The sequence below is a fragment of the Macadamia integrifolia genome, chromosome 13 (assembly GCF_013358625.1).
Source record: "Macadamia integrifolia cultivar HAES 741 chromosome 13, SCU_Mint_v3, whole genome shotgun sequence".
Classification (NCBI taxonomy): domain Eukaryota; kingdom Viridiplantae; phylum Streptophyta; class Magnoliopsida; order Proteales; family Proteaceae; genus Macadamia; species Macadamia integrifolia.
This window is the reverse complement of record NC_056569.1, coordinates 8,325,453-8,343,812: the sequence shown is the minus strand read 5'-3', so window position 1 is coordinate 8,343,812 and position 18,360 is coordinate 8,325,453. Positions and strand designations below refer to the sequence as shown.

At 39.4% G+C, this 18,360-nt stretch overlaps 2 protein-coding genes across 3 annotated transcripts in view; both read right to left on the bottom strand.

The window, feature by feature from the left end:
* Positions 1-7,362, bottom strand: part of LOC122059937 (Fanconi anemia group D2 protein homolog) — a 19,284-nt gene extending 11,922 nt beyond the window's left edge. The window contains exons 1-14 of one of the 2 annotated variants that reach the window (XM_042623026.1): positions 6,883-7,362; positions 6,369-6,804; positions 6,009-6,263; positions 5,719-5,931; positions 5,408-5,539; positions 5,171-5,300; positions 5,046-5,092; positions 4,865-4,966; positions 4,621-4,725; positions 3,593-3,735; positions 3,337-3,431; positions 3,146-3,224; positions 2,986-3,037; positions 2,800-2,880 (exon numbers count right to left, since the gene is read on the bottom strand). In XM_042623026.1, coding sequence (XP_042478960.1) covers positions 2,800-2,880; positions 2,986-3,037; positions 3,146-3,224; positions 3,337-3,431; positions 3,593-3,735; positions 4,621-4,725; positions 4,865-4,966; positions 5,046-5,092; positions 5,171-5,300; positions 5,408-5,539; positions 5,719-5,931; positions 6,009-6,263; positions 6,369-6,804; positions 6,883-7,265 — 2,253 coding nt within the window. In that variant the 5' untranslated portion in view covers positions 7,266-7,362. The remainder of the gene's footprint in view (positions 1-2,799; positions 2,881-2,985; positions 3,038-3,145; positions 3,225-3,336; positions 3,432-3,592; positions 3,736-4,620; positions 4,726-4,864; positions 4,967-5,045; positions 5,093-5,170; positions 5,301-5,407; positions 5,540-5,718; positions 5,932-6,008; positions 6,264-6,368; positions 6,805-6,882) is intronic. The other variant, XM_042623027.1, reaches the window with a different exon arrangement.
* A 1,841-nt stretch (positions 7,363-9,203) lies between these two features.
* The window catches only part of LOC122058972 (cullin-4), a 12,336-nt gene continuing 3,179 nt past the window's right edge, over positions 9,204-18,360 (bottom strand). The window contains exons 5-15 of the mRNA XM_042621691.1: positions 15,821-15,946; positions 15,535-15,636; positions 15,384-15,437; positions 10,940-11,046; positions 10,783-10,843; positions 10,515-10,646; positions 10,235-10,372; positions 10,077-10,157; positions 9,906-9,986; positions 9,712-9,792; positions 9,204-9,569 (exon numbers count right to left, since the gene is read on the bottom strand). Of these exons, the coding sequence (XP_042477625.1) occupies positions 9,456-9,569; positions 9,712-9,792; positions 9,906-9,986; positions 10,077-10,157; positions 10,235-10,372; positions 10,515-10,646; positions 10,783-10,843; positions 10,940-11,046; positions 15,384-15,437; positions 15,535-15,636; positions 15,821-15,946 (1,077 nt within the window). The 3' untranslated portion in view covers positions 9,204-9,455. The remainder of the gene's footprint in view (positions 9,570-9,711; positions 9,793-9,905; positions 9,987-10,076; positions 10,158-10,234; positions 10,373-10,514; positions 10,647-10,782; positions 10,844-10,939; positions 11,047-15,383; positions 15,438-15,534; positions 15,637-15,820; positions 15,947-18,360) is intronic.

Below are 18,360 nucleotides of genomic sequence, written 5' to 3'. Positions count from 1 at the left end.
GGGGTTGGGGGGGTGGTGTGGGTGCAAATGACAAGAAAAAAATGTAATCTACTTCCTCAAAAGAGTTATGTTGTCAGGAAATAATTTCATATCTTGTCAAACTGATCATTACTTGGGCCACATTCTCTCTAATAACACACTTTGAAGGAAATCTTTTTTTTCCAACAAAATGTTAAAAAAAAAAAATGATAAAAATTTTGAAGTTACATGTCAGAGGTAAAGATTCAGTAAAGAGAATAACAAATCACAAGTCTCACAAAACACAATCCACAATTGAACATTCCTATTCTTTCCAAGATCTGACACTTTTCATTTCTCCATTTTCCCCTTTCATTAATGCACCAATAGGACAAAATAATAGAGGCTAAGGAATTTTTTGGAAGAGCCTTGGCCTGTTGGATTTTATGACATATGACTTGTGTCCATCAAACCCAATTTAATTTGATTAAATTAATTAATTGCAGATTATGATTAAATACTTGTTATAATGGTCTTATGTGCAACAGTCTATAAAATACCGTTTACTCGTTCACAACTATAGACATACTAGAGCAGTCTGTTCTAGAATTGCCACATTGTATATTTCCCCAATGGGGATAGGCATGGAAATATAGAGATGGGCATATTTGTGTGTTGAACGTTGATATGTTAAGATTCATGAATGTTTCACCACCAGTTGTGTTTGGCAACATGAATCTTTGGTGGTTGTTTATTCCTTTACCTGAGAGGCACTTGTTGCTTTTATGCATTGCGCGTATGTGGTGTACCAGTGGTTGATGCCTACCGACAAGACTGGCTAATATATATCAGCCCACTCGGTGTTCAGACTATGGAAGTAAATGGGGTGACGTTCAATATGGCTACCACTATCCTGTTAGGAAGAACATCCAAGTGAGTGAGTCGTCTGACAATGACTAGTCAAAATCCGGGTCCCAATGCATGTTTTGTAAAGTGTTTACAAAAGGAATTTTATTTTATTATTATTTAAAAAAAATACAACATCCAAAACCTTATCCTAACCCAACTTAATGGGGTTTGCTATATGGAGATTCCAAGCAAGAATGAGTGCGAGGGTCCTTGCAAAAAGATTGACGGGTTATGGCTAATTATAATAAGTGTCGGCTATCAACCTGATGCACCACTACAAATCAGCCACAAGCTTATAACGACAGACTATAATAAGGTACCGGGTGTCTACCTCACATACCATATAGATCAATCAAGCCAAAGCGTCCTACATGCGTTACGTCCACCACCAAGACAATCCATCACCCAATCTACTTTTATGAAAGGAGGAATGAGATAATGAATTCTTGGCAGCCCCACTAAACAAGAAAATAGCAACTCAAACACACAAACTCCATATTGAAAAATATGTAACCATACAACTCTGTATTGAAAAATAGATACGAACACACAACTCCGCGTTGAAAACTAGATAAGCAACCCCCAACTAGAGCCAGAGGTATCTGTGAATAGCGGTTCAATACACCAGTAAAAATCCCACCACCACAAGCAAACCAATTGCAACTCACGTCGTTACGTCCACCACCAGACCTACCACAATGTAATAAGGATTTGGTAAAAGAAAGCTCGGTAACCCTAAGTAAAAAAATATTATATGAAAAATGTTTTCAAACATTTTGGGTTCAATCACTAGTCATGATACTTATATATTAATGTGCAATGGATTATGGTTTATGGCGAAGACTTAATTCCAGCTTGCAAGGTCCATGGTGGATGCTGGTTGTGAAGGAGAAAACATAATGAAAGTTTTCTACCATTGGGGGTTTTCAGGTTGTGCCATTGTAGGATTGTCCTTTTGTTCACTTGGGATGATCATGTCGTTAGATTGTAATCTCCATTATTGCAAGGGAGCATTCCTAAATTGACATGCATCCTAAGTTCGACTCCCATTACCCCCCCTTAGGGCCAATCCCACGGTTTCTATGGTTCTTATAGGAGTTGGTGCTTACCTGACTCGTGTGTGTGGGGGCGTACACATGAGTCCGGGGTGTGGACACCCTCGTTAGCAAAAAAAAAATCTCTTCATCTTCAAGCTTGGGTTATGGTCATTAGAGAAGGAGCAATCGATGGGGATCGTCTCCGAATGCTACATTCGTTTGGAGGAACTCACCATCAATAGTTCTAGGTAATCTTCCCTCCCAATTATTTGATTACATTGATTGTATCCGTCGAGTTCCTCTGCTGTAATTTTTTAATCCGGCACTGTTAATCGCAAATCGCTTCCGCTGCCAATATGATCGTATGCTTAGTCTCATCCTTCTAGCCTCATATATGGATTCCAATTTCAATGAAGCTAATAAGTGCTAATGAGACCAGCTGATGAGATAGGAAAGCACAGGGTGGTCAAGTCTAGGCTATGTTATAGGGATCCCGGAATGGTATCCTGTGTGAGAGGGTTACGGGTGAGAGCTAAATGTATTTATATCCTGGTTAGCTCTTTGAGCTATTTCCCCTCTTGGAGTGTTGTGCTACTTCTATATCAATAAAGTGTTAAATGTTAATTAATCCCCTCCCCAAAAATACCTCGATTTTGATTGATTGTGTGTTCTATGCTAAAACTACATAGCACAAAGTCAACAACCTCATGACAACCAATTTTGGAAGATGCAAGATGGTATAGTACAAGTTGTTATTTGTAAAATGTTCAATGTCTAATTCACAGTGCACAAGATTTCAAACAAGTACTCTAGTAATGACATAAATTCAAATCATTCGGTGGTACAAGTTAAATAAATAAAAAATAAATAAACGGTGAGAGCAATTAATAGCCACCTTTGGTGAAGGAAGTATAATAGGGCAGCCAAGAAGTGCATCAATCCCTCCAAGAGATCCCTGATTTGTCAACCTCTCAACCTTCTCATAAAAAATGAGGCAACAATTAACAATAAATTCAAATATGTGTTCCACAATTTGTGCATGTTTCCGAAGTGATACAGGCAAAGTATATTTATTACTTACAACAGATAGTAAGAGAAAGTTAGCAGGAAGAATTTGTATAGATGATGTAGACCTGCACCAAAAAAAAAAAATTTAACTTTCCAGATCCCTTTTCCATTTTTTATGAACATGCAAGTCTTAGAGAAACAACGGCACAAGCAAGAGCCTAAGTGAAACATACTGTGTGGAAGAGGAGACTAGCGGCAAGATGTTTAAACAAATTGGAGATAGATCACCATCTAAGTTCATCCACAATTCTCCTGTGAAAGGACAAGACGATACATTTCTTTTTAATTATATACTTTGACAACTTTCAGAGTGACGAAAGATAATAAGTAGGCAGAATTTTAGATTTCAAGTGCTCACACTTGCCTTCCAAACCACAATATGAATCCTTCACGGGCAATTGTCCTCCCTCAAGATCAGATAAAAACATGGACTCGAACATTCCAACATGTTTGCCTATCCTAAAATATATAGTTCACCATTTATCCAATTGAAGAAATGCCACCAAAGCTTTTTGAAAATAATAGCATAAACAAGGCTAATGAGAAGAGTATATTATCCTGTTAAATTGAAATGCAACTATTTCATTGGAAGTTTGTTGAGGTTACTAAGAATACATCACCATTCCATAACTGCTGGATGAAGAGGTGTATTTTCCAGTAGTGCAATCAGCTCATCATAAAACAAGATCAGTGGCAAGGACAGTGACTTGCAGGAGTCCATGGATGCTTTCAAGAGTTCTAGGGCATCCTCAAAATTTGTTTTCTGAAGAAGACATGCAATACCGGAATGATAATACACTTCTAGATTTTAAAACTAAGAAATATGAGAAGAACTCATCTGCAGAAATATACTCTTTAATATTTAACATGTGACGATGAGGCAGTTTACTTAAGGTGGTAGTAATAACTAGTCCTTTTTCCTTGCCAAGGTGAGTCGATAACTAGTCAACAGCTAGGTATCAAACCAATAATATTTATCACACGAATATATGCATGTTCAACAAATGGATATACAATTACAAATAAATGATAAAATTACATATATTGTTCAATTTGTAATTAATAATTTAAGGAATTATGCCACCATTTCTGTAAAGAATAATTTTATTTGTTCCACTAACCTCTTCATATTCCCTTTCCAATTTTTAATTTATCCACCATTCCAAGTGTGTGTGCACACACCCACACACACACACACTCACTCATAACAGAAAGCATAATATGGACATATGCAAAATAATCAACCTAGTTAGTACTAGCTTCATCCTACCCAATGCCTAGTCCAATCTGGCTAATCAACTACATGGGCAGTACCTAAGTTGATATACATATAAAGTACAAAGTACATCCAATAGTTGAGAAAACTTGCCTCGCGGCTTGGGCACTTAAACCACTGGTTTAATGTTGCACAACTACTTAAGTTAATAATTTCACATTTCTTCGTGTTTCTATCATAACATGTTTATTTAAGAACCTTTTTCTGCCCAAACTTATTGATAGTAAACAAAGAAAACAAATAATAATAATAATAATAATAATAATAATAATAATAATAATAATGATATGATGATGATGATGTCAGTTCCAACCAAAGTTCAGCAAGTTAAGAAGAGTGCAATGAACATCCTAAACTGATCTCAAGTCCTACCTGAGATGATGGGAAATTAGAGTTCTCTGCATTCCCGAGACAGGAAACTATCTTCAAAGTCCCAATTAGTCCCATCTTCTTATACTTCAGATCGGGATTACTAACCTGTCAAATAGAAGCAAAACCCAAAGCAAACAAAATGGCATAATTACAAGAAATTTGATAGAAGGAAAGAACCTACTTGGAAAAGAACATTCAGGATGGTGGATAAGGTTTTTCCTCAAAACCAAGTTTACTCCATTACCTGCTTACGAATAATCATCAAAAGTTCATTTACAATGGAAGATCCAACAGAATCTGCCGAGGATCGAGCTGACAGTACCAAATAGCTGAAGACCTCATATACCTGCACTTTTGAAGTGACAATAAAATGGCTGCACAAAAGCATAAATTACTGACAGACGAACATGAAGAAGAGAATAAACCTTGTGCAGTTTTTCAATATTAAACCCCTCCAAGTAATCCAGCATCCCTGAGCAAAAGAGAGACATTGGTAAATCGATAAAAGAATTCCAATAAGTAGACTTGAATATAATTGCAGATTAAATACCATTTATATAAGATGAAAGTGGAATCAGTTCCTCTGCATATTTCGAGGCCAGTAGAACCATGGTGTCCAGAGCAGAACTCACTTCATAGCCAACAGCAGAACCAACATGGGTAACTAAAGCACCTAGGATCTGTGCAAAATATTACATTCCACAGATGCACAGACTGAATATCTAAGAAATCAAAGTAGGTCAACTAAAAATCAGCATTCATTAATTAACTAATCAGATGGGCCTACTTCTTGTCTTGAATAATTGTCCGTGAACTCTTCAAAGAGAGATGTATACATGTGAATGCCATACTGCCTCACTGTTTGTTCTTTGCATGCCAATAGATATTCACACCAAGAGAGAAAAGAGGGGAAGTAATCCTGAATGCATAGGAATGCATTGCTCAATTTCTCAAATATTATAACAAAATGAAGGATACAATAAAAAAGCATAACTACCAGAAAAAAGGTAACAATCCAACAGTAACACCTCAATGCACCCTGCGATTTTTGGGTGAGCTTTCACTTTTAACTCCTCAAGGATGTGATAAAATTCATACCTGTACTAAATCCATGTGGCCATCAATGCACTGATCAAACAGAGCCTCCTTGAAACAACCTTCAATAATTTTTGTTTTGATTATCTTCACTACACTCTTTTGCAGGGAACCACCACTGGTGTATATAAGCATAAGCAGCCATACATCAATGACCTTGTGATCCTTTGCTTTATCAAGGCATTTCAGTTCTTTAAGGATCTCTTGACAAAGTAACTGCAACAAATTACCAATATTTGAAAAATGACACAAGCACAAGACAATTTCGAACAAGCAAATGTTTAGGTAATTACATTCTTGAAACGGAGACTTGATCTCAGGGCCTCAAGAATCAAACTCTCTGTATTATCCACAAGTGCTTTTCCCTTAAGTTTCTTGCCCCGTACAGAACGAGAATCAGGCACACCTACAAATTTTAACTGTTCACGGATCTGTGATATTATCCGCCTAACATTTCTCGGTGTTGCTGAAAGCATCAAGAATCTAAGTAGATATGGCATGTGTTCTGCATCTATGGTCCTAATGCAAGACAGCGATATAGTAATCACCTTCAAAAATAGAACAATTTACAATCAGTTAATATATATGAATTTAATTCGTTTGAAATACTTAGTTTAAACAAATATGCATATGTGTGAATTGGCAGAAGAAACCTGCTCTTGCAACTGATCATCCAAATGTAGATTAGAGAAGGAATCAAGCACAGAAACAACGACTGCAGAATCCTCCTGCAGCATCTGTTCAAGGGCAGCAACCAACTTCTTGTTATTCTGGTCTCCAACAATCTCTGGCAAAGAGCCAATAATCTCTTTCTTAAGCTGCAGAGGACAGATCGAAAGCACTTCCAGCAACTTATCAGTAAAACCTTCAGAATCGACAAGGAAATCAAGCCAACGGAATTGAGTAAGAATAAGCCTGGGCACATCATCCTCAAGTGAAGCAGCACAACTCATGTCCACATCGAAATACTCCGGAAGCTTCTCGAGCAGCATTTGCTGGAGTTTCAACTGTAATGGCGCCACCAGTAAGAGACCTCGAACGAGGCTCTCGCTTCGTGACGAACCATCACGAGACGCAGATATGAGAACCCTAGAAGCAAAGAAATCCTGAATTCAGCGGCAAGTCAAAGTGTGAGATGGAAATAATGTGACAGTTCGAGTGACTGACCTTCGGAAATTTTCGGGGTTGCAGGTGTAGGCGTTTAAGCCGGAGAGAAAATCGGATAGGAGAGAGTCTTCGGAGGAGAATCGTTGCTCAAGGAGACGACGGAGCTTGTGAAGGTCGGAGGGAAGGCATGGAGGTCCACCAGGATTGTGGAGAGTGACACCTGCCTCGGCAAGTAGTGAAATCATCTTATCGATGAGGACAAAATCCGCGTTTTCCCCCTCTTTGCCGCTGGCTTTGCTTTTTTTGGTGGTGGCAGTGTTGATGATGTTGTTGGTGGAGGAAGAGGAGGTTTTAGGCGGAGCGACGTAGGAGATTCCATCAGAAGGGGCGCCGGCAGTGGCCGGCGGCCTCTGACGGGAAGAAATCTGGTGGAGGAAAACCATGAGATGATGGATTCAGCTTCGAAACAGAGAAGATGGCGGGAAATACACAGGTGAAAGTCGTGAAGAGATCCCTTCTTTGAGTTCTGACAGAGCAAGAAATGAGATGTTTGGGCTTTTATTGCAACCCCGCCAATTTTCGAAATTGTTAAGAGACAGAATTACCAAAAAGGGCACGAGATCCTCGCAACTCTCTCAAGTGCACCCATGCATCCCGTGGCATCCAACGGCCAGCGATGGGTGCCCGGTGCTTCCAGCCCAATGCACACTAGACGCACTGGTTCAGCAGAGAGGATCCAGGACCATCTCATAGCCCCTGTCGCACCAGTGTGGGGGGCCAACGAGGATGCATGCACGGACACATACATGAATGAGATTTTTTATTTCTCGGCGCCAGATGGTAATTCCATGCAGTCATGTGTCTAATCTACATGACCATGCAACCTTTTTTTCCAAAAAGGCCAAGACGTCATTGCCTGGCCCCCTAGCCCTTGCACTAGCACAAGATATATGGATGAGATTTTTTATTGCCTAGGAGGACAGGGTGGTAATTCTGTGTGCTCACGTGTCTAGGTGCAAGGGCTATGCAACAGGCCCAACTTCCTCCATAACTTGCCTCAAGTACACAGGCAATTTAAGTGAATCTTGCTCATTGTGTACACATCACTGGCTGGAACAAAAAACAAAAGCTAGTTGTCAGAGGGAAGACAAGTCTCATGGGTTTAGCAGTGTCACATAAGAGTATATGTGCACTAGTGCACTACAACTAGCACTTTGAAACCAGTTGAAAAATGGATGTGCTTATCACATGCGCAACGGCTTTCTATTATAGGCTTGCATCGCTTATCAAGCGGAGCTCGCGGCCTCCCCACCCCCGTGTTCCACTTGTCATCTTGGATGCAACAGAGGATTTTGATAATTTCGTCCTAAATGTTCCCTCCTTATGGACCCTCTTTTTCTTTCACCACTCGAGAAAGAGAAAGAAGAGAATCAATCCATTTCTTCTTTCCCTCCTCCATGCCATTATTAGTGTGGAGCAATCCAATAACAAAGTCCATGGGGATGTTTTCCCATTTTCAGTCCGGGATGGGTAGTGACTGTAGTAACCCATGGGATATTTGCCTCTCAGCCTTGACTTGCTGGCAAATGAAACACCTGGATACATAAGTTGCTATATCATTCTTCATTCCTTTCGGCCTTGGCCCACCAAACAAGCATATTCCTTGTGATGGGCTTGCAAAAAATGACATTCAAGATGACAAGTGGAACACGTTGCAAGGGTGGGGAGACCGCGAGCTCCTCTTGAGAAAAAAAGTGGACCAGGACTATTTCCTGAAGCCCCTAGTGCATCATTAATAAATTTTTTCTTAACCATTAGATAGGTTAGGTAGTCCCTTTATAGACCACATGTCAAAATTACAACCCAATGTCAACAATATAACCAGAACATATGGGACTTTTCTCCTTCATGTTTCCAAGAACAAATTCATTATGCCATAAGATTCATGTAGTATTATTCTGATTTATCAGTTTGGTACAGAAACCCAAAACACCAAACATATGAATGATAATGACGCTGACAGGTCTAAGTTTGATACCCTACAAAGCCTCTCATTTGGGCAAAATAACCAACGAAGTGTGCATGCTCTCATTTGGCCTGCTAGAGTGCTGCTAGTCTAGCTTCCAGACAACATGAATGCCTCAACATATAGACAATGAATGCAGAAAAAAAAGATAGTTCACTGCAAATTTTGAGCTTGCCTTAATACAGGCGCAAGCTTATGCGACCACCAAGTGCCAATGGAGTTAAATGTACCTCAGGACATGATAATGCACTAAAATCTAAAAGGTTGGAGTTGTTCTAAAAGGATTGCTTCTAAGTTTCATAATTAGAGATGAATCATCATGATGATCTGATCTTTTCTTTCCACCTCAAGGTGGTGAAATCAACAAGACGATGAATAAATTATGAGGATTGGAAGAGAGAATATAATTTACAGTGCTGAACACGAAAAAATAAAAATAAAAACAAAAACAAAAACTACAGATTCCTGTACATTCTGTTAAGTGATTGGATGGATGTGCCAAAGGATTGCTACATCATGCACCTCACTGAGGATTGCTGTATAGAGGACTGTAGTTTCCTATTTCCATTTACAAGGACAGGGACTAACCAAAATGAGATGTCATGGATCAGGCCAGATAGTTGTATATTTGTGGATTACTCTTGTCCCGCTCTAGGTATTCCCTGTCGATGAGGCTTTCGATCCTTTTCTTCAAGTCAGCAGGCTTTATTGGAAACTTGAGCTGGTCAGCCAAAATACAGAGCAATTTGGCAGTCTCCCAAATATCAGTGGCTTCAAAATAACCATATATACACAGAAAGAAGTAAAAACTAGACAAAAGAAAAGAAGGCAATACAAAGAAGCTGGTCGCAAATACTGGATACCTGCTGGAAGAGCTCAGTTATCAAGAGGGTGTGGCTCAGCACTTTCCTTGTCTTCATTATTCGGACAATGGCTGCATCAACCTGCCAGAAATCCACCATAACCCCTCAATCACCCGGTACAGCGATTCAGGTTGTAACTACACTAGGTTTACAGGAAAAAATTGGACCAAGGAAGATCAAATGTAGGAGAGAACCTGATATTGACGATCCTGGAATACTCTTTCGGTAGTACTTGTATTCTCCTCCACCGTTTCCTTCATTTGGATTGCATTTACCTGTTTCCTCAAGGTGACATTGGAATCCAATTTTAAGCATTCAAGCTCCACTGTCTGGTACTGTTTTTGACAAACTAGTGGAAGATTTACCTTTATGCGATAGAGTGGGGCACTAAATTCTACATTGAACACAAATGAGTCATTATCCTCCACATCTCTGCCTTTGGGGATCTGTAAATGCCAATAAAGTTTTATATTTGATGAAAAGAAATGCAAGCAAAAAAACTTATCAGGGTACATCAACCCACCTTTTGAAGTACACGAACTTTTCCACACGCAAGTGACTGTAAAGTCTTTCTGAGCTCTTTATCCTCAATACCTGTAGAATCCTTGATATCTTGGAAACTTAACTTTTGGGCATCATTAAACAGCATCAAAACAACAGTCTGGTGCACCATTGATCAAACCCATGCAAAATGAAAATACACCATTAATTGAAATGAGAGAGAGAGAAGCTAAGCCTAGTAAGTTATATTCCACAAAGAAAAAGGAAATGATAATAATTGAAAAAGCAGAGTGCAACCCTACCTGAAATAGAGACACTGCCAGCTCCTTTTTACCTTTCAGGAACTCTGCCTTAAGGACACAATGACCAAGTGAATTTTGCCACATTAAGTGCCTCCCACTGTACTTGCCCAAATAAAACTCCTTAAAAATGTCCTGAGGTACCAAGAAGAGGGAAGGAAGAAGGGGGGAGGGAGAGACGGGTGATTATATACCCCCCAAAGAAAAGTCCATGAAGTCTATTTGTTGAAAGAATAACAAGCATGTGTCATAACACGCAACTTCTGCTAACCTGATAGACATTTAGCTCGTGTGGAAGCCTAACATCCATGGGTGGATAAGTAGGCCAGTACCTGCGATTGTCCAAACATCAAATTACGATGCCTGAGAAAATTAACTGATCAGAACATGGCATGGAAGTAAATTAACTTCAATCATCTAAGACCCACCCTGTTGTTAAGACATGGACACTCAACTCAATACCCGTTGGGAGTTTTGTCCTTGCCTGAGATGACTGTTTGAAGGACTCGTTAATCTCTTTTGATAATTCAATATCCTGCAAAAGTATCAGCATTACACTGCAGTCAACATGCATCCAGTATGGGTGCAACAATATAGACATCTACATTCAGCAGCAAACAAAACCTTATCCCAACTTCATGGGGTCGGTTACATGGGATTTAAAAAAATAAAAAGGAAGGGATACAAAGATGCGAGATGAGAGTAAAAGGAAAGAGGCCGAGCCCAAGAAGTCACAAGAATCTCAGCCAAATGGGGTCAGCTACATGGATCCTTGCCCTCCAATATGCTCTATCCAATGTCATATTTGGGAAAAGAACGAGACTATGAATGTCATTCGTCGCCACTTCGATTATTGTCAATTTAGGCCTGTCCCTAGTTCTTTTAGCTCCTTCAGTTTGAATCTGATCACTCCTTCAATCTGGAGCATCCTCAAGCCTTTTTTGAACATAGCCAAACCACCACAAACGACTTTCACGGAGCTTGTCATAGATCAGGGCCACTCCCAAATCAGCTCTAATATGATCAATCATTTATTTATCCTTCCTAGTTTTGCTGCACACCCATCTTAACATCCTCATCTCGGCTACACATAGCTTCTCTATATGATACTTCTTAACTGCCCAACATTCTACCCCATGCATCATAGCTGGTCTCACAACAGTCTTATAGAATTTTTCTTTAAGCTTTAAAGGGATATGCCGGTCACACAACACTCTGGACGCACCTCTCCATTTCATCCATCGCACTTTAATTCAATGGCAAACACAATTTTATGTAAATTGCTAATATGAAACTCTTGGCCAAATTCCAGGATCTTCAGAAGGAAGCTACAATGGTAATGGGACAGTTATACACATGATAAAACACACTAGATAATTTAATTGCTAATTAGGATTTTCAACATCTCTACCACTTCATATTGGCAACAATACAAGAATGACCTTTTCTTTCTTCCATGAATAACTCTTATTCTTTCCAAGCTGCTGCTTATTTCAGTTTCTGACTATTATTAGGTAACCCAACTGTCAAAATCACTAGAGGATGAACAATCATTGGAATCACAAACATCACCCAGTAGTGCTCCATGGGAGCCAAAAAATTCCTTGTCCAAATTGTGGATGGAGATGATGCTAGAAGAAGAGACAAGATTAATTCTTCTATAAAATTGGTTTGAAGATCTTCACTAGAACCGTTCCATAGACCAAAGCTAATAGCCTTGGCTTTAGTTATATTTCAAACGATCAAACCATCAACTTGAGAGGCCTTTGTCAAAATAATCAAGAAAGGAAATCTCTGATTCTGGAGGTGATAAATCACCCAGTCCAGACTCCTGATGGCTTCAACTCAGCATCAATCGACATAGCTGGGATACATCAAAGTGAGACCTAATGAAAATCTTCCACTAGTTGTATGACAATGATATCTGAGACCATATTCATCACCCTGAATCAATAAGACAACAGAGAAAAAGAAATGAAACATTTACAGTCCATAATCCAAATAGTCCCACTAAATCTTACAGGATCCTCTCAAAAGTTTCAGCCTTGTAGCCCTAGGGAATGTCATGCTGCCAATAGGTAAACTTACACCTGCCTTACCCGACCCTAGTTTGGAAGGTAATAATTAGAATTTCGCATACCAGAAAAGAAGAGGGGGTGAGGGGGAGGGAAAGGGTAACGGTGATGCTCTGAATAGCTAAATGAGGAGGATAAGGGTGACCCTAGTTTGGAAGGTAAGAATTAGAATTTCTTATCCCAGAAAGAAAGAAGGGTGGGGGAGGGTAAGGGTAAAGGTAACATAATGGCTTGCTACATGGGGAGGATAAGGGTATGGAGGCCTTACCTCCCCACATACCCTTATCCTCCCCACTCACCTAGATCTGTAGGGACAAATAGATAATTATCGAAGTTAAACAGCACTGTATTACAGAACAGAAATATCTCCATTTACTTTTACTTTGTAAGGAGGTACTGTTACATTAAATTAAAGCACAACCCAACACAACCCCACATATGAACAAGACCATGAACCTAAAATTCATCTTTTCATACTGTTGGTGTACTATGTCTTGTATTCCATCACAGTTTAATTCAGGGAGTGCTGGTGCAGGCGCCTCGACAGGCAGGACGGCAGGATCTCATCTCACCGAGGACCTAGGCAACCTTGTCGAACCTCGTAAACCTGTGTGCATTGTTTGTTCTTGTTTTCCATTATCATCTGCATCATTTTAGGGTTGCGTTTCTACATATACATCCTATGTAAAATAACATTAAAAAGAAACAGAAAACGAGCACCCATCTTCTCAAGATTTAATCCCACCTAAGCTCTCTCCAACTTTCTCCACATTTGAGCCTATCAATTCAAAAAAAGGTCTAAAATCTGTGTTATAATCACCACCAAAAACACAACCACTTCATGGAAATATTTTATATCCTCTAACTCATTGACAAAAGTGGGCCCCCGAAAACCCTGAACCACTTTTTTGAATTTTGACCATACACGATGGTAATAATCCATTAAACCTCCCATCCTCTCCTTTCAACAGCCACCTACATAGAACCGAACCAATGTTTTTACACAAAAAATCAAGGTCACATGACAATGCGACCTCTGAAAGCACCATTTTGAGGCAAATCAACCTCTTGGACAGAGCTAAACCCCACAACGAAGAAATCATTAGAGAATTGACACCTCTACGAAAAATAGAAACATAATCTTATTTTTCTTGCAAAATTTTGATTCTGTTTTCCCAAATGACATATCTGAAATGGTCTCAGCAAAACTCCCACAAGCCAAGTACATTTCATGATAGCCTAATTTCGAGAGAGAGAGTGCAGGCTTGTAACTCTGGCTACTTCCTAATGATATTACATCCATCAGATATAAATGTCTAGTATTTTCAATTTTGTCAATGATGCTGATAGCATGTACGTCGCTGCTGCCCTCCTGTAGGCAGCAGTGACACACCCTCAGTTAAAAAAAGGACATCTAACCATTTAGTTAATGGAATTGAATGAAACCAACGAAAAAGAGAAGACTCACCTGGCTTCAACTTTTGTGAAGGAAGTGAGAATGTTGGAGCATCTTAGGCTCGGGTATGGAGAAACTCAATCAGGGACAGCTGCAAGGGACTTGCAGAAATCAAAGCCCTCTCCTTTGGGGACTTTCTTCAGAGCATCTAAGACCTTTTAGGAGCACTTAGAACTGTTGTGAATCTCCCAAAGCGTGTGAGGGGCCTCTTCTTTACAGCCTAGGGTGTTGCCTACATCCAAGGCAAGCATTCTACATCCCAACTCTTAGAGAACTCCATGGCTCTAAGGGGATTGGTTGGTTTTTGGCTAGAGATGGACAGAAACTCCATCAACCAAGTTGGGCAAGGACTGTGGTAGATTTCAACACTCATGGCAACCTCCACCACATTCTCTAGGGTCTCTAGAAGTGTCTAGGAGAGTTTTAAGGTCAGCAAAGAAGAGATATAGTAGATGCAAACCAGGACTCGCACAGTCCTCAAATTGGACCCATTATTTATAGCTCGAGATGTTCTCCAGGTCCTCAGCAGCATTCCAAGTCCTCATGAAAGTTTAATATCATGGAAAATGGCTTTGTAATGCATAGAAAAGACCGAGCCCAAACCCCAAAGAACCAAGATCCTTTTCAGTTCAGGTTCAAGCTTGAACCAGGCCCAGCCTCCTGTGCCAGCCCCAGCCAGCACTTATGCCGACTAAGGTCGGCACCAGCTGCATGCTGACCGGAGCAGTCGTGCTTTTGGCCAACGTCAGCCAGGACCTTTTATGTGCCGGATTCTGGATATTTCTCTCACATTCTATTTAGAATGGTTAAATAAATCATATAGAAAGAGTAGGAACTAAAAGTAGCAAAACCATACAAGCTTTAGCTGCCTTCTATTTGCAAAATTTTCCTCTCGTCTCCCCTTCTCTGACCGTAAATTCCTACGATTTCAAGGTGTAATACACTAATACCACAAGGGAGAAAGATTGTCAAATGTGCCCATCAAATGAAAGTATGAACAGGTTTCTTCATATGATCCTGACTGCAGTAATGCATATGCATCATGACCTTCAATTAAAAACCTTCAGGCATACTAAATTAATCTGAAAAAAGGGTTAATAGTGCATTCAGTAAGAGGTAAGCCAAGATTTTTTTGTTCTTTCTCAAGCATTCAGTGATCTATAATTTGAATAGTAGAAGGCTTCACAAAAAAGTCTTCTCTTCTAAATATACTCACAAAATAAAACAAATCCCATCAACTGCACAAAAAGATGCTGTATTTCGCAACAAATAGCTCAAGTGGCAGTTGGCACTACTTACAACTTAAACAAAGAAGAAATCAGAAACAACACAATTACTTACCTTAAACATTCCTTCAAGTTTGTTTGTGAACTGGCTGCCACATTCAGTCTTCAGCTGAAATTGTAAACAAGAACTTCTTCATAAGATAATCAAATTCAAAGATCCTACAAAATTTATAGGAAAATATAATCAATAATCAGACAGTCTATACCTTTGAAATCATCGACTTCTCGGCATCAATAGAGGCACTCTTTCCTAAGAGCAACCTTTTCGCAAGATCCTTCTTATAGAATGCTTCAAAAACATCTTTACCCTTAATTACAAGGTCAAACGTCAGACAAGCCAATCAGTATCCAAGAGTGGATAATATTTTGACAAGATGCACTGACACAAAAGTAGAAAAGGAGAATCTGAACCTCATTAGAATATAAAAGAATACAAAAGATCCCACGGACTGCAGAAGCTTCCTGGTTTCATTAAGTATCCGAATGACTTACTTGTATAAATCTGAATAAAACCAGGACTTTGTCAAGTGTATTTTCCAGCTCCTCCTCCGATGTACCCTTATTACCAGCACGAAGCTTCTCATCCAAAAATTTCGCAACAAGCTCCGCAGGACGGTTCTATTAAAAGCAACACAGTTTTAAATCAAGTTGATTAAAATTGAGAACCACGAATAGAAATACGAGTGGGGAAATATGGAAAGAAGAAATAATTAATTGCAGTAAAAGTCTCATGATCAGTGATATTCCTAAACCATCCTACCAAAAACCAAGCTTATTTGCCCAACAAAATGTCAATATCTGTTTAAACTATAAACAACATTGCGTATCATGAAGATCACTATACCACTAAGGTATTCCAAATGAAAACAGGCAATCTAAAATGACATGGCATTTGAATTATCAAGCAAGTTGAGAGAGACTTTTCAATTGTTCATCCCTCAGAATTGTATACTAAACTTCATCCTGTTCGAAGGAGTATTCAGTATTCCTGAAGGTTGAAAGCAAATGATTCTCGGCTGCAACCCAGTGCAAGCCAATATTTTGCAGTGTCCCAGGAGTGGTGCACGAGAACAGTCCTAACATTTGGCACTTTTGCACAAAGCGGCCACCATCAAGACTCAAACTTGCATCTTAATGGATACCTGAGTCTTTTTACCATCACATCAACCTACGGCTCACCAACAATTCAAATGATGAAAGACGAAATTATTTTGAATACATCTCCAGGGGTCAAGGACAGATTAAAAGGGTGAACAGCATACAAAGTGAACAGGGAAGGAAAAGAAAGGCCTCAAGGTAATCAATTGATTCTGAAACATTCTCTTTACCCCGAAAGTCCATGGTCTCAGCACCTTTTCCTGGCCAATATCATTCGAGAAACTTCATCAGGGAATAAAGAGAGTGATTGGTTTTGTTGCAAGAGATAAGGACCAATTGCATATATCTGGGAGTCCACTATGCTAGATTCAGCTGCTAAAACGAGCTATAGGTACAACAGTACAAGCACAGGCTACTGATTCTGGTTGTATGAGATCCAAATGTAGTCAGTAAACAGGAAATTCCCGTGAGTTTTTTCAAGGCCTGAGGCAATTGGTTTTGAATGGCTTCTAGGCTAATAGGTTTTAATTTTCTGGACATGAACTACATATTATGAATATACAGAGGATAGAAGGTAAGATGTCAATCTATGACATAAATGCCATTTGGGTCCACCTTGAGCCAAATGGAGGGCCGTATGGTCAAAAAACTGTTTTGGATGGGAAGAACCTCTCCCCCAGCAGCTGGCCATGCATCAAGTTTTGGGTCCAATCTCCATCAATCCATTGTATGGCCCACCATATTAGGACTTTAACCCTCGTATTTTCAAGGATTTGAACTCAAGTAATCCAAAAGTCATAAAGATGAATTTCTAAAACCAATTTTTAAATCCTTGTATCTCCTTGCGGGAAATCAGACTGGAGTATTGGTTATTGATTCTGCCGCACAGCCTGCAATCTCTTTTATCGCTTTCTCCACACTCATCCACCATTCTGAAATCCCTCTCCAGACCTTAAGATGGCTGAAAGGCACAAACATGAGCATAGGTTACTGACAATGGAATTTCTCAACTTGGACTTGTGTCCTGTTCATTTATTTAAGTCAAACAGCCATGGGCCGATCCATCCTTGGCCAGTTCTCCCTTCTTTATTCTTCAACATGCTATCAAAGAATAAGGAATTTCTGTCCCTATATTATTTCTGTGTCTGGTGCTTGTGGAATTCTTGCTTGCATGGAGGATTCAGCTTCATACATGAGTTGCCCTCACCAATATATAGATTTGTTATTGAAATTTTTTTTTTTTAAAGATTTTTTTCGGTTTTTTTCTTTGGAAGTCGATCTCATACATTCATACCCTTTCTCTGTTCCTTGAAACTGATACTCAACCACTAAAGGGTGTGATCTTTTGCTACAAGATCAAGCATGACCTATTTGATCATACCCATGGGCTCATAAACTGCAGGATTTGATAAAATCATGCATAAGTTTAATATCAAAGCCAGGTTCCAATTCTATTTCTTATTTCAATGGATTCTGATATCTTTTCGGCTGCTTTGAGATAATTCACGCAGAAGCTTCACTAATTGAGCAGTCAAGTCTGAAATCTGAACTTAAAGTTCACCTTAAATCAAGTTCCAACTCCGAACCCATCTCCTGTGAAAAATGTGTACAGAGAAAGATGTCGCAGTTTAAGCTCCAGACACCAACAGAGGTTCAAGATAATATTTGGCTGTTCCAATTCCTTGTTCACCCATGAAGGATCAATGACCCTGCCCTTCAACCGAAAGATTCTACCCTCCCGAATTTAGCTCAGTGACATTGTAGGGTTTTCATTCCACATAAAAAGAACTTGTCACAATGTCTTCCCTAGGAAAAAACTGCCACCAAACCTTGAGGCCATTCTCGAGCAAAAAACTGAATATTTCCAGGTTGTAGTAACTCTTAGATCTGCTTTACTTCCAAGATTATTTTTTTTTTATTATTATTATTTTTTT